Genomic DNA, 15,555 nt, shown 5'->3' with positions numbered 1-15,555 from the left:
TAGGTAACGAGCTTAGCCAAAGTTGAAAGACATTCCAAGTTGGGAGATAAGGAACAGAAGGAACAGGGAAGAACATTCCAAGTTGGAAGGTGAGGAAGTATCCCCTTTGATGTCTAACAGCAACATGGTCAGCACATGAATTATCTATGATTGGCCGGAAATAATGTAACCCCGCATGGCAACCTGTGCCCGGCTTATGATTGGTGTTGACTCTTGTGTTAACGATGTTCCAACCCCTATTGATCTGTATAAAGGTATGAGTTTTTGTCTTTGTCTTTGTCTCCTTATTCTGTTAGAATCGTCCGGACTCCCTCAGGAATCTGAATTGAAGCTACAGACTAAGATCTGCTATTAAAGTTGTGTTGAACTTTAAGGTGTATTCGACTCAGTTCTTGCTGAACCAGACTGAGGGGAAAGAATCTGGTTCGTCACTATGAGGAGAGATTGAGTCCAATGGGCCTATACTCTCTGGAGTTTAGAAGAATGAGAGGTGATCTCATTGAAACATATGAGATTCTGAGAGTGCTTGACAGGGTAAATGCTGAGAGGCTGTTTCCCCTGGCTGAAGAGTCTAGAACAAGGGGGCATAGTCTCAGAATAAGGGGTCAACCATTTAGGACTGAGATGAGGAGAAATTTCTTCACTCAGGGGGTTGTGAATCTTTAGAATTCTCTACCCCAGAGGGCTGTGGATGCTCAGTCATTGAGTATATTCAAGGCTGAGATCGATAGATTTTTGGGCTCTAGGGGACTCGAGAGATATGGGGATCAGGCCGGAAAGTGGAGTTGAGGTAGAAGATCAGCCATGATCTTATTGAATGGCAGAGCAGGCTCGAAGGGCCGTATGGCCTACGCCTGCTCCTATTTCTTATGTTCTTATTTATGTTCAACATGGAACCGGAGGCAGCGGAATCCCCACTTGCCCAAGGACTTTGTTCCATTTCTAATAAACCTGAATCTCATTTTTTGACTAGAACCTGTCTGGTTTCTTCAGGTGGACTTGATAGCCTGAAGGTCTTCTCCTGCCTGAAATTGTTACGATGTTACTATGTAAAAATGTTTTACACTTACAGGAAATGAGTGCTATATACAATATATATATTTTTTGTTTTTAGGCGACAAATCCCCTTCACTTTCTAGGCCTGTTACATCTAAAAAGCTGGATTACCGATTTTTTATGTGGTCTTCATTCCTGCACTTCGTTTTAGCCGTCACATAAATGCCCCTGGAATCTATCTGAATGTAAGATCTTAATGCATGATAGTCTTATGTTAACAATGAAATTATGGTCTATTCTGATGCTGTATAAATATTATGTCCCACAGGTTAGGCCGTTGCAGTAAGGAACAATTAATTAAATATTAAGTACTCAAAAAGAGAGAAATAAAAGCGTAAGCTTCATATATAGAGGATAAACTTCAATCAAAGAATGAAAACAAAATACAAATGAAGATAATCCAACTTCATCCTTTGTTCACCTATCCTGTACATAGGTTAGGATGATACCAATGAAGTTTAAATGTAATGCCAGGTCTGGAGTGCGGCGAGACAAATATTGGGTCTGGGACACATTCAATTTATTGATTTATTTCAATACACTAGGGTTGTCTATCCACAGGTATTGAGAGATTTGCTCCTAAAAAGTATCATAGAGCCAAATGTTTTGACGGTCCCGTTTGCTTGTTACTGAGTCCAGACTATAGTAGTCGGAGATCTTTGGAAAAACCTCATCTGCCTGATGAAGGAATCATTCAGAGTACAGGGGACTGACAAGACAGGGCAAAATCTGTAAACTGAATCCACCTAAAACACATCTCTAATCAGAACATCAGATGGTGTGTCAAAGATCTATTGAGCCAGAAATCGCTCTGAGCAACAAGGCAATGGTCACCGCTGCTCCTGCAAATTGAATGAATGAATGTATTTACTGCAGGCTCTGTGGCAAGAATTACTTGAATTTGAACTAAAAAAAGGTGCGCTATCAACCCAGCCTCTGAGCAGTGTGAGCTGCTGTGCAGCTGGAAAAGTCAGTGAGGAGAAGACACGCCCAAAAAATCTGTCAGGAAGAGAAGTCACACCCACAGATTCAGGCTGCATTGCTCAAGCAGATAAGCAGACTTCATTCATTTAAAGTTAGTATCCTGTATGTCATTGTAAATAAAAAAAAAAAATTATATATAAAAAGCAAGGAAGTAATTGAATTAAATTAAAGAGACAGCAGGGAAAAGTAAAAAAAAAATTTAATTTTTTAATTTAAAAAAAATTTAATGACCAAAAACTATTAAAATAAGGAATAATATGAGATTCCACATTTTTAAAAGTTAATTTTTAGTTGTTTGGCAGTCATTAAGACTTACTGTTAAAACCTGGTATTTTTAAGCGTACCTGTTTGGTGGCATAATTAGTTATTTTCCAGCTGGGAAAGTTGGCGCTTTTTCAATGACTTCCTTGATTGCAGCGTGCGATGGCCCTTTAATTCAAAGCTATCATACTGCCGGCGAACTACTAGGAACAAGTTCCGGATTTCCGCGTTTCACTGTGCATCTGCAAAGGCCAGAACTTGCTCCTTCAATTTGCCACTAAAAATGGAGAGCGCTGTTGAGCTCTCCATCATTTCGGAAGCGATTTGTGCCCCATTATATATCTCAGCCACACTGTTGAGTGGAGGCCAAGCTCCTCTCTAAAATGAGAAGAAAAAGAAAAGTATTTCCTGCACTGCTCTCACACATTGTTTAGCAGCTAGCTCAAAGGAGCAGGGCTGGGAGCAGATTGTCCAGTCGCCTCCTTGGCTGTAATCAACTAATGGCCCAGAGAGACTTGGGGACTGACAAGATCAATGGATTTTGTGAAAGGCAGAAACATCACAGAATCCTGGCGAGAACAGTTAATTTGCCTGCTCTCCCGGTCGGGGACACATGCATACTGGCAGGATTTAGAGGAGGCGGGGAAGAAATTACTGCAGAAAAAAAATTGCTAATTCTCCAACTTACCAGGTTAGCCATCACAATAGTGTCCATCATAACAGGATTATGCTTCTTGCCCAGGGTGAACTGTAATCCTCTGGGAGGTTGGCCAGTAGTGACATCAAAGCAGTGCCCTTCAAGTAGCATGTACTCCAGTTCATACTCTGCTGACACAATTCCTTCAACCTGCCGGAATAGTCAGAACCATTAAAGTTAAACATAGAATTTACTATAATAAGCTTCAATTATATTCACCTCCACAAAGTGGCATATTACAGTAAAATTGCATTGACCAAGTGGGGCATTAGTTCTAGTATCATTATAAATACTTGAGCATTAAGTTACTATTTGTGATATTTTGAAATATTGAGATTACTAAACTTCTAACACAAAGCCTCATTGTAATGCTTCCAATTGTTGACACCATACAGAGGACCAAAGAACTTTGAGGTTTTGGGATTCACGCATGATTGTTCTATTCATGAAAACATCCTCAAAATTTATGCCAACTATTTTATTTAGGTTTCTTTCTTTTGGTGAGGTCTGAAAGGCATCACTAGTAAATTATCCCTGTTCAACTGTTCATATATTAACTTTGCTGTGTAGCATATCTCTCAAACTGCAAACTTCAAAATCAGGGACACTTGATCAAAACGATGGACACTTTAATTTATCATACATAGCACCATGAAAATTTAAATAACCTAACATTTTCATTCATATTATAATTTGTGTTTCCAATGTGTTTATTGCATCATTAAGCTTTCCATAAAAAGTTCCAGCTCAGAAAGCAAAAACAGGTAACAAAATAATTTTAAAACAAACACTTGCTGATTATTTTTCTGGCCATTTTACAAAAGGGGATAATGCAGCAACAAAACTCCCAATCCAGTCCCCATTCTGCTGGCTTCTTTGCTGAACTATTCTGGTCAGGTTTCAGCAGAGGTGCTTCATTTGGACAGCATGTTTTCCAAATGCTCTTTTATATACGGTGGACTGACGAAGTGCATGAAGGCCTGGGGGGGGGGGGGGGGGCGAGAGGATCCTTTGTCTGGACCCAGCTGGCAGAAATTTCATGGACTCCTATTACGTGATCTGTATGTGAATGTGGCAATACATTCAGATGCTATCTCTAAGGTAGGTCAGGAAGAAAAACATCTCCATTATCAGAGATACTGAAGCAAGCAAAGCATGTACCTTCCAACTATTAAAAGGGACTTAAGGTTTCAGGGAGAATTGCCAGTGCATCAGGAGGATTTTTCCAACTTGTACGTGTACCCATTTCCTCTGTTCCACTCTTCCAAAATAAACACAATTTACATATTGTATATTTAAAATGGGATTACAAGCAGATCCAAAAATATGTGGAAGCAAGTCTTCTTATCCATGAGATGTGTAAACAAAGTAGGTGCGAACACTCTGAGGAATGAGGCCAGTCACTTTGAATTTTGATATTGTATTATGATGGTGCATTCTTATTCCTTAAACCAGGTACAATCAAAATACAATTAGGTGTTAAACATTTTGATTGAGAATGTTGAAAAGGAGCACACAAATAATTAAGCATATTTTAAACTTCCTTTATTCCCAACTCCAAAAAGAACTGTGACAAGAACTGTGACAAAATAAACAAGTTAGGAGGACATAGGAATGTCATCTTAAAGAAAGAAGAAGACATAAAAATAAATACTTGCATTTATATAGAGCATTTCACATCCTCAGAACTAACAAGGGGGCAGGCCTATTAGATTTAATAATGCGTAATCAGCCAGATTTAGTTAACAGCCCAACAGTGCATGAACATTTATCTAATAGTAATCATAATATGATCGAGTTCAATGTTGTGTTTGAAAGAGAGAAACCCGTATCAGCCATTAAGATTCTAAATTTAGGTAAGGCCAACTTCAATGAGATGAGACAGAGACTGTCCACAGTAAACTGGGCAAATCTGTTAATGGGTAAAATGACAGACGATCAGTGGGAGGAGATCAAAAAAGAATTTAACGTGTTACAGAATTTGTTTATACCCCTAAGCAGCAAGAGCTCTACTTGCCAAATAAAAAGCCATGGATGACAAAAGAGGTAAAACTAAAAGAAAATGCAAACAAAAATGCAAAAAATAGCACAGATCCTAGCAACTGAGAGAGATACAAAGAACAGCAAAGGGTGACAAAACAGATATTAAGAGCTCCAAAAGGGGAGTATGAAAAGAAACTTGCAAGGGATACCAAAATCAACACAAAGAAATGTTACAATTATATTAGGAAAAAGAGGGTGGTCAAGGACAATGTGGGCCCCTTAAAAACAGATAATGGTGATATTGTAAATTAAATTAAGGAAATGGCAGACATGTTCTGGTCACCACATTACAGGAAAGATGTGATTGCACTAGAGAGGGTACAGAGGAGATTTACGAGGATGTTGCCAGGTCTGGAGAATTTTAGCCATGAGAAAAGATTGGATAGGCTGGGGTTGTTTTCTTTGGAACAAAGGAGGCTGAGGGGAGATTTAATTGGGGTATATAAAATTATGATGGGACTAGGTAGAGCAGATAGGGAGGACCTATTTCCTTTAGCAGAGGGGTCAGTGACCAGAGGGTATAGATTTAAAGTAATTGGTAGAAGGATTAGACGGGAGCTGAGGAGAATATTTTTCACCTAGAGGGTGGTTGGGGGTCTGGAACTCACTGCCTGAAAGGGTGGTAGAGGCAGAAACCCTCAACTCATTAAAAAAGTACTTGGGTGTGCACTTGAAGTACCGTAACCTACAGGGCTACAGACCAAGTGCTGGAAAGTGGGATTAAGCTGGACAGCTCTTTTTCGGCCGGAACAGACACGATAGGCTGAATGGCCTCGTTCTGTGCTGTAACTTTCGATGAACATCCTGGGGGTCACCATTGACCAGAAACTGAACTGGACCAGCCATATAAATACTGTGGCTTCAAGAGCAGGTCAGAGGCTGGGTATTCTGCGGCGAGTGACTCACCTCCTGACTCCCCAAAGCCTTTCCACCATCTACAAGGCACAAGTCAGGAGTGTGATGGAATACTCTCCACTTGCTTGGATGAGTGCAGCTCCAACAACACTCAAGAAGCTCAACACCATCCAAGATAAAGCAGCCCGCTTGATTGGCACCCCATCCACCACACTAAACATTCACTCCCTTCACCAGCGGCGCACTGTGGCTGCAGTGTGTACCATCCACAGGATGCACTGCAGCAACTCGCCAAGGCTTCTTCGACAGCACCTACCAAACCCGCGACCTCTACCACCTAGAAGGACAAGAGCAGCAGGCACATGGGAACAACACCACCTGCACGTTTCCCTCCAAGTCACACACCATCCCGACTTGGAAATATATCGCCGTTCCTTCATCGTCGCTGGGTCAAAATCCTGGAACTCCCTTCCTAACAGCACTGTGGGAGAACCGTCACCACACGGACTGCAGCGGTTCAAGAAGGCGGCTCACCACCACCTTCTCAAGGGCAATTAGGGATGGGCAATAAATGCTGGCCTCGCCAGCGACGCCCACATCCCGTGAACGAGTAAAAAAAAAACTTACTTGTGCTTCCGGGTTTCCCGCTGGTAAGCTGCGCGGTGGGCGGACTACACATGCGCAGTAAGGTCTGTCAGCTGGAGGAGCCCTATTTAAAGGGGCAGTCCTCCACTGACTGATGCTGCAGAAAATAGGAAACATTACAGCATGGAGCAGCCCAGGGGGAAGGCTGCTCCCAGGTTTAATGATGCCTCACTCCAGGTATCATTGGATGGGGCGAGGAGGAGGCGGAGGACAGAGATCTTCCCCCCGGCGGGCGGGAGGAAGCGGCCTGCCTCTGCCACCAAGAAGGCCTGGCTCGAGGTGGCAAAGGAGGTCACCAGCAGCAGCAACATATCGCCCACCTGCATACAGTGCAGGAGGCGCTTCAATCACCTAAGTAATCAGCCGAAGTAAGTACACTTACTCTTTCCCCTACACTCCGTCTGCCACATCACCACCCCCACCCCACATCTCCTTCTGCACTGCTAACACCATTCTATCACATCACCCCTCACACCCAATCAAAGCTCATCCTCATCTTACCTGCACTTACTCACCTTGCCAGTACTCATCCCACCACTACCACTCAACCCAATCCTCATACAATCTCATGGCTCTATCTCATACTCACCCTCTCATGCATCTCTTTCACGGTCAGCCTCACTCAACCTGCCACTACCTGTGCTGCAACCACAGGGCATGCATCACATATGTGCAGTAGGAAGCGTAAGGCAAATGTGCCGTGAGCATGAAGGGTGTTTGAGGGTTTGTCATGGTGTTTACCTATATTTGATTTCTGATCAACTCACATAACATATTATATTGGCACCACTACTACCACGTCTTTGCGAATCTTGTCTGGTTTGTGCAATAATGCCCTTTCCTGAGGATCACAATGAAGACCCATAACTGATGCCACCCATTGTGTCACTGCAGAGTGGGTGTAGATGTATTTGCAGGGCTCTTTTGTGCAGACGACTGAGAGACGCTGGGGATGTCCCCTGTGGCACCCTGGAAGGATGCGGAGGAGAAGTTGTTGAGGGCAGTGGTGACTTTGACAGCGACAGATAAGAAGATTGTGCTCGGGCCAGCCGGGAGCAACTCGGCATGAAGGAGGCTGCAGATGTCCATGACTACATGTCCAAGGAAGCTGAGCCTCGGTCTGTAGACCCTGTGGCAAGGGTAGTGCCCTCCGCGAAGCATCTCTCTCTGTGGTTGCCCTCCCTCCTGCTGTGCAGGTGGATGTGTCACAGCGCTGTGTTGTGGAGCTCCACGTGTCAGAGGTGGACGGCGTGGCCGGCGAGTCTGGTGAAGCTGTTTGCCCTCCGAGGAGGTCATGACTGCAGCTACGGCGGCCCCCATCTGGAAGATGTACATTTGAGGGCGTCCGCAAGGTAGGTACATGTGTCTGGACACCGGGGTAAGTGTGCAAGTTTATGCATTTGATTGTTAGGGGGAGGGTGGTGGAGACCAAACTTTGTCCAAAGTGACAGAATGGCCTCCTGCAATGAGTGAGGGTCTCCCCCCCTCCCCCCGCCCCCCCCCCCCCAACCTGTCAAATGGACCTTTGCAGCTGCCACAGGCTGACAGCTGCAACACGTCCATTTGAACTGGGAGTGTTTCCCCCAGTCTGGGAAACAGTCTCAGTTAATTGCAAAATCCCACCCCACCTAAAATATCAGGTCAATCAGGTCTGTAAGCAACCTGAAGTACCTGTTCAAGTACTTTAAGTGGCACCCCGCTGGCTTTAATTGCTGGCGGGAGTCCCACATGCGGAGGGTGCGTGCGCATGTGAGCGCGTCACTGGGGAACCCGGAAATGGGGCGGGTTGGAGCCGGGCTCCGGAGCTGCCCTGGGAATCCCGGATTTTCGAAGCCCCCCCCGGCCACGAACGCACCCGATCGCGGGTGCGAAAATAGAGCCCTATGTTTCTAAAACCCTGGGATGGAAACCATCTGGATTTGGGGATTTGTCACTCTTTAGCACCATTATTTTCTTCATTACTGCTAATTTGCGTACATTAATTATGGTGTGTCCCGATCCCTGATTCAAAGTTAGTTTCCTTGGGGTGTCCGGCATGCAAGTTGGGGGATTCGGTGATGGTAATGCCGTTGAATGTCAAGGGGAGGTGGTTAGACTCTCTCTTGTTGGAGATGGTCATTGCCTGGCACTTATCTGGCGCGAATGTTACTTGCCACTTATGAGCCCAAACCTGGATGTTGTCCAGGTCTTGCTGCATGCGGGCTCGGACTGCTTCATTATTTGAGGGGTTGTGAATGGAACTGAACACTGTGCAGTCATCAGCGAACATCCCCATTTCTGACCTTATGATGGAGGGAAGGTCATTGATGAAGCAGCTGAAGATGGTTGGACCAAGGACACTGCCCTGAGGAACTCCTGCAGCAATGTCCTGGGGCTGAGATGATTGGCCTCCAACGACCACTATCATCTTCCTTTGTGCTAGGTATGACTCCAGCCACTGGAGAGATTTCCCACCAATTCCCATTGACTTCAATTTTACTAGGGCTCCTTGGTGCCACACTCGGTCAAATGCTGCCTTGATGTCAAGGGCAGTCACTCTCATCTCACCTCTGGAATTCAGCTCTTTTGTCCATGTTTGGACCAACGCTGTAATGAGGTCTGGAGCCGAGTGGTCCTGGCGGAACGCAAACTGAGCATCGGTGAGCAGGTTATTGGTGAGTAAGTGCCGCTTGATAGCACTGTCGATGACACCTTCCATCACTTTGCTGATGATTGAGAGTAGACTGATGGGGCGGTAATTGGCCGGATTGGATTTGTCCTGCTTTTTGTGGACAGGACATTCCTGGGCAATTTTCCACACTGTCGGGTAGATGCCAGTGTTGTAGCTGTACTGGAACAGCTTGGCTAGAGGCGCAGCTAGTTCTGGAGCACAAGTCTTCAGCACTACAGCTGGGATGTTGTCGGGGCCCATAGCCTTTGCTGTATCCAGTGCACTCAGCCGTTTCTTGATATCACGTGGAGTGAATCGAATTGGCCGAAGACTGGCTTCTGTGATGGTGGGGATATCGGGAGGAGGCCGAGATGGATCATCCACTCGGCACTTCTGGCTGAAGATGGTTGCAAAGTGGCTCCAATTATCCTGTAATTGCGTGCGGAGCACCCCGATTTCACCGGGCGCATTACCCACGCGCCCAGTCGACCCCCCGCTGAGAACCCGCCGCCCTGCTAATATCGAGCCCATAGAATCATAGAATGGTTACAGCATAGAAGGAGGCCATTCGGCCCATTGAGCTTGTGCCAGCTCTTTGTAAGAGCAATCCAGTTAGTCCCATTCCTCCGCTCTTTCCCCATAGCCCTGCAAATTTTTTCCCTTCAAGTATTTATCCAATTCCTTTTTGAAAGCCACGATTGAATCTGCTCCCACCACCTTTTCAGGCAGCACATTCCAGATCATAACTACTCGCTGTGTAAAAAAGCTTTTCTTCATGTCGCCTTTGGTTCTTTTGCCAATCACCTTAAATCTGTGTCCTCTGGTTCTTGACCCTTGCGCCAATGAGGAACAGTTTCTCTTTACTTACTTTATCTAAACCCTTCATGATTTTGAACACTTCTATCAAATCTCCTCTTAACCTTCTCTGCTCTAAGGAGAACAACCCCAGCTTCTCCAGTCTATTCATGTAACCTCTCTGCACTTACAGGGAATTGAAACAACGTGGCCAGAACGTTTGCTATCTTCTCCGACTTCCTTCGACAGCTCAGAGTTCATGCCATCAATGCCCATGACTTATCCACTCTGAATTCTGAACCAATTCATAATCAATTCCTTTTCTAGTTATCTCTAACAATTGCTCCATATTGTCCTCTAGTAAACTTACATCCTCACTTCCACCATTTGTAAAAAACAATGCAAAATATTTATTTAATATCTCCATTATATATTCATCCACCAGTTAGTTTCCTACTTCATCCCTGGCCCATTTTACCCTTTATTTAACTATTCTTTTACTTTTTTATATGCCAGCATAAAACTGACACCTCATAACCCTTTTTTCCCTTCCTAGTCCTTAGGTGTTAGATTTGGCTCAGTCAGAGTTTGCATTCACCTCTGAGCCAGAAGGTTTAAGTCTCTTTCTGGAGACTTGAGCACATAATCTAGGCTGACAATTCAGTGCTGTGTTGTCGGAGGCGTTAAACCAAGGCCCTGTCTGCCCTCTAAGAGATGCCATGGCATTTGTCAAGCAGGGGGAATTCTCCGAGTGTCCTGGCTAATATTTATCCCTCAACCAACCACCCCCAAAACAGATTATCTGGTCATTTATCTTCTTGCTGGCTGCGTGAAAACTAACTGCCATATATCCTTAAATTACAATAGTGACCATGGGCTCTATTTTAGCACCTGCTATCGGGTGCGTTCCTGGCAGGGGGGGCTCCGAAAATCGGAGAATCCCGGTGCGGTACTGGAGCCCGCCCCGAACCCGCGCACTTCCGGGTTCCCCGCTGACGCGCCGGCGTGCGCGCGCAGCCCCCGCTGGTGGGAATCCCGCAGGCAATTAAAGCCAGCGGGATGCCACTTGAAGGTATTTATTTAGGTATTTCAGGTCATTAACTGACCTGATTAAAGGATTATGTGGGATTTTAGATCAAACTGGGACTGTTTCCCACACTGGGGGAAACACTCCCAGGTCAAATGGACGTGTTGCAGCTGTCAGCCTGTGGCAGCTGCAAAGGTCCATTTGACAGGTTGGGGGGGGGGGGGCGGAGACCCTCACCCACTGCAGGAGGCCGCTCTGTCACTCGGGACAAAGTTTGGCCTCCACCACCCTCCTCCTGACCGTCAAAGTCACCAACCTGCATACTTACCCCGGGGTCCGGAGACATGTACCTACCTTGCGGACCCCCTCAGATGTACATCTTCCGGATGGGGGCCGCCGTAGCTGCAGTCATGACCTCCTCGGAGGGTGAACAGCATCACCAGCCTCACCAGCCTTGCCATCCACGCCGTCCACCTCTGACACGTGGAGCTCCACAACAGAGTGCTGTGACACATCCACCTGTACAGCAGGAGGGAGGGCAACCACAGGGAGAGATGCGTCACAGAGGGCACTATCCTCGCCACAGGGTCCACAGACCGAGGCTCAGCCTCCTGGACCTCTCTGAGCAGCAGTGCACACGGAGGCTCAGAGTCACCCGACATGTAGTCGTGGACATCTGCAGCCTCTTTCATGCTGAGCTGCTCCTGGCTGGACCGAGCACCATCTTCTTACCTGTCGCTGTCAAAGTCACCACTGCCCTCAACAACTTCTCCTCCGCATCCTTCCAGGGTGCAACCGGGGACATCGCCGATGTCTTTCAGTCGTCTGCGCAAAAGAGCCCTGCAAATACACCTACACCCACTCTGCAGTGACACAATGAGTGGCATCAGTTGTGGGTCTTCATAGTGATCCTCAGGAGAGGGCATTATTGCACAAACCAGACAGAATTCGCGAAGACATGGCAGTAATGGTGCCAATATAATATGTAATGTGAGTTGGTCAGAAATTCAATATAAGTAACACCCGTGACAAACCCTCAAACACCCTCGTGCATCCCCTTCATGCTCACGACACGTTTGCCTTACGCTGCCTACTGCACATATGTGATGCATGCCCTGTGGCTGCAGCACAGGTAGTGGCAGGTTGAGTGAGGCTGACCGTGAAAGAGATGCATGAGAGGGTGAGTATGAGATAGAGCCATGAGATTGTATGAGGATTGGGTTGAGTGGTAGTGGCGGGATGAGTACTGGCGAGGTGAGTAGGTGCAGGTAAGATGAGGATGGGGTTTGAGTGGGTATGAGTGGTGATGTGACAGAGTAGTGTTGGCAGTGCTGAAGTAGATGTGGGGTGGGGGCAGTGATGTGGCAGACGGAGTGTAGGAGAAAGACTACGTGTACTCACTTTGGCTGACCTACTGAGGTCATTACAGCGCCTCCTGCACTGTACGCAGGTGGGCGATATGTTGGTTGCGCTGGTGACCTCCTCTGCCACCTCGAGCCAGGCCTTCCTGGTGGCAGATGCAGGCCGCTTCCTCCCGCCCGCCAGGAGGAAGATCTCTGTCCTCCCCCTCCTCCTCACCCATGTGTTGATACCTGGAGTGAGGCATCATTAAACTGGGAGCAGCCTTCCCCCTGGGCTGCTCCATGCTGTAATTTTTTCTATTTGTTGAAGCACCTGTCAGTGGAGGACTGCCCCTTTAAATTGAGCGCCTCCAGCTGACAGATCATACTGCACATGCGCAGCCCGCCCGCCGCGCAGGTCAGCAGTGGGGTACCCGGAGGAGCAGGTAAGTGGATCCAATTAGTGGATTGTCTGCGACGATCATGCGGGGAGCTGACTAATTTCACCGGGCGCGTTACCCACGCGCCCGATAGCCCCCCCGCCGGGAACCCGCAGCCCTGCTAATTCGGGCCCCATATTTCAAAAGTACTTCATTGGCCTCGAGATGCCTTGGGCTGTCCTGAAATCTTAAAAGGCATGATATAAATGCAAGTTCTTTCTTTAGCTTCCCTGAAAATGTTACAAACAGGAATATTAAAAGTTCCCACTGTGGTCCAAGCTTAAGCCATCTTAGGTTAAATAGAATGTACAGAACAGAAACAGACCATTTGGTCCAACTGGTCCATGCTAGTGTTTTTACTCCACACTAGTTTTCTCCCAACCCATATCAGCATAATCTTCCATTCCTTTCTCCCTCATGTGTTTATCTAGCTTTCCCTTAAAGCATCTGTGCTATTCGCCTGTATGTATGTTCGAGTGTATGAAAATAGATTAGCATCTATCATAAAAGGGAACCCAAAAGTCTTTTATAAACATATAAATAGTAAAAGGCTAGTCAATGGAAGGGTGGGATCAATTAGGGTCAAAAAAGATCTTCTTGTAGAGGCAGAGGGCATGGCTGAAATACTAAATGACTACTTCGCATCTATCTTCACTAGAGAAGAGGATGCTGCCACTGCAGCAGTAAAGGAGGGGTTAGTAGCGATATTATGTAGGATAAAAATAGATGAAGAGGAGATACTTAAAAGATTGGCCATGTTCAAAGTAGAAAGATCACCCGGTCCAGACGGGATGCACACTGGGTTCCTGAGGGAAGTAAGGGTGGAAATTATGGAGGCTCTGGCCACAATCTTCCAATCTTCCCAAGATATGGGGACAGGGCCAGAGCACTGGAGGATTGCAAATGTTACACCCTTATTCAAAAACGGGGAGAGGGATAAACCCAAAATTACAGGCCTGTCAGGTAACGTCGGTGGTGGGGAAACTTTGAGAGACAATAATCCAGGACAAAGTTAATTGGTACTTGGATAAAGTATGGGCTAATAAATGAAAGTCAGCACGGATTTGTTAAAGGAAAATCAAGTCTGACTAACTTGATTGAGTTCTTTGATGAAGTAATGGAGAGGGTTGATGAAGATAGTGTGGTTGATGTGTATATGGACTTTTAAAAGGCATTTGATAAACACATAATATACTTGTTAGCAAAATTAAAGCCCATAGGATTAAAGGGACAGTGGCAGCATGGATACAAAATTGGCTAAGGTTCAGAAAGCAGAGAGTAGTGGTGAATGGTTGTCTTTTAAAATGGAGGGAAGTGTACAGTGGTGTTCCCCAGGGACCACTGCTCTTTTTGATATATATTAATGACTTGGGTATACAGGATATAATTTCAAAGTTTGCACATGACACGAAACTCGGAAATATGGAGGATAGTAACAAACTTCAGGAGATACATAGACAGGCTGGTGGAATGGGCAAACACATGGCAGAAGAAACTTAATGCTGAGAAGTGTGAAGTGATACATCTTGGTAGGAAGAATGAGGAGAGGAAATATAAACTAAATGGTACAATTTTAAAGGGAGTGCAGGAACAGAGAGACCTGGGGGTGTATGCACACAAATCTTTGAAGGTGGTAGGACAAGTTGAGGAGACTGTTAAAAAGGCATATGGGATCCTGTGTGTTATTAATGGAGGCATAGAGTACAAAAGCCAGGAACTTATGCTAAACCTTTATAAAACACTGGTTAGGCCTCAGCTGGAGTATTGTGTTCAATTCTGGGCACCACATTTTAGGAAGGAATTCAAGGCCTTAGAGAGGGTGCAGAAGAGATTTACTAGAATGGTGCCAGAGTTGAGGGACTTCAGTTATGTGGAGAGAGTGGAGAAGCTGGAGTTGTTCTCTTTAGAACCAAGAAGGTTAAGGGGAGAGTTGATAGAGGTGATCAAAATCATGAACAGTTTTGATAAGAGTAAATAAGGAAAAATTGTTCCCAGTTGCAGAAGGATCATTAACCAGAGGACACAGATTTAAAGTGATCAGCAAAAGAACCAGAGGCGATATGAGGAAACATTTTTTTACGCAGCAAGTTGTAATGATCTGGAATGCACTGCCTGAAAAGGTGGTGAAAGCAGATTCTGTATTAACTTTCAAAAGGGAATTGAATAAATACTTGAAGGGAAAAAATTTACAGGGCTATGGGGAAAGAGCTGGGGAGTGGCTTCCTCCTGTGCGGTACCATACTTGGATACTAAAACACCACTTTAAACTGCCCTTAACCTCTACTCTTAGTTTATTTAATCCCTGCTCTCCATTTTCTTAACCTCTACTCTTTGTGATAGCTACTACATCATATCACACCATAGTTATTAATTCTAACTCTCCAATTTAGAGATGAATGCCTTGTGCATTCACATTCATATTGCTGAAACCTGACTCCAATTATTTGAAACGTTGACCCTTATTCATTTTACCTGGTTTTCTCTATTAATTTTTTGATATCCATTGCCCTTCTACAACATCTCTCACTACTCCATAGCCTGTCTCTTGCCCTTTCTCCTCTACTAATATTTTCTCACTAATTATTTCAGCTAAGTTTTCTGCTTCTACACCAACAGCTTTATTAATTCTGTTCTCCCTCTCCAGTCTCAAACACAGACTTCCTCGCCCACCTGCATTATTAGTTTAAATCCTCCCTCACTGCTCTATGCACCTTCTTTGCAATGACATTAGTTCAGTTCCGAAAAGGCTATCTCATTCCCTT

General features: G+C 45.5%; 1 protein-coding gene across 2 annotated transcripts in view; it reads right to left on the bottom strand.

Moving 5' to 3' along the window:
* Positions 1-15,555, bottom strand: part of uggt2 (UDP-glucose glycoprotein glucosyltransferase 2) — a 685,376-nt gene that overhangs the window by 258,726 nt on the left and 411,095 nt on the right. For both annotated transcript variants that reach the window (XM_067986476.1, XM_067986475.1), the window contains exon 29: positions 2,990-3,148. In XM_067986476.1, coding sequence (XP_067842577.1) covers positions 2,990-3,148 — 159 coding nt within the window. The remainder of the gene's footprint in view (positions 1-2,989; positions 3,149-15,555) is intronic.

Source organism: Heptranchias perlo, chromosome 6 (genome assembly GCF_035084215.1).
Source record: "Heptranchias perlo isolate sHepPer1 chromosome 6, sHepPer1.hap1, whole genome shotgun sequence".
Taxonomy (NCBI): Eukaryota; Metazoa; Chordata; class Chondrichthyes; order Hexanchiformes; family Hexanchidae; genus Heptranchias; species Heptranchias perlo.
The sequence above is the reverse complement of the archived record's forward strand: the minus strand, read 5'-3'. Positions and strand labels throughout refer to the sequence as shown.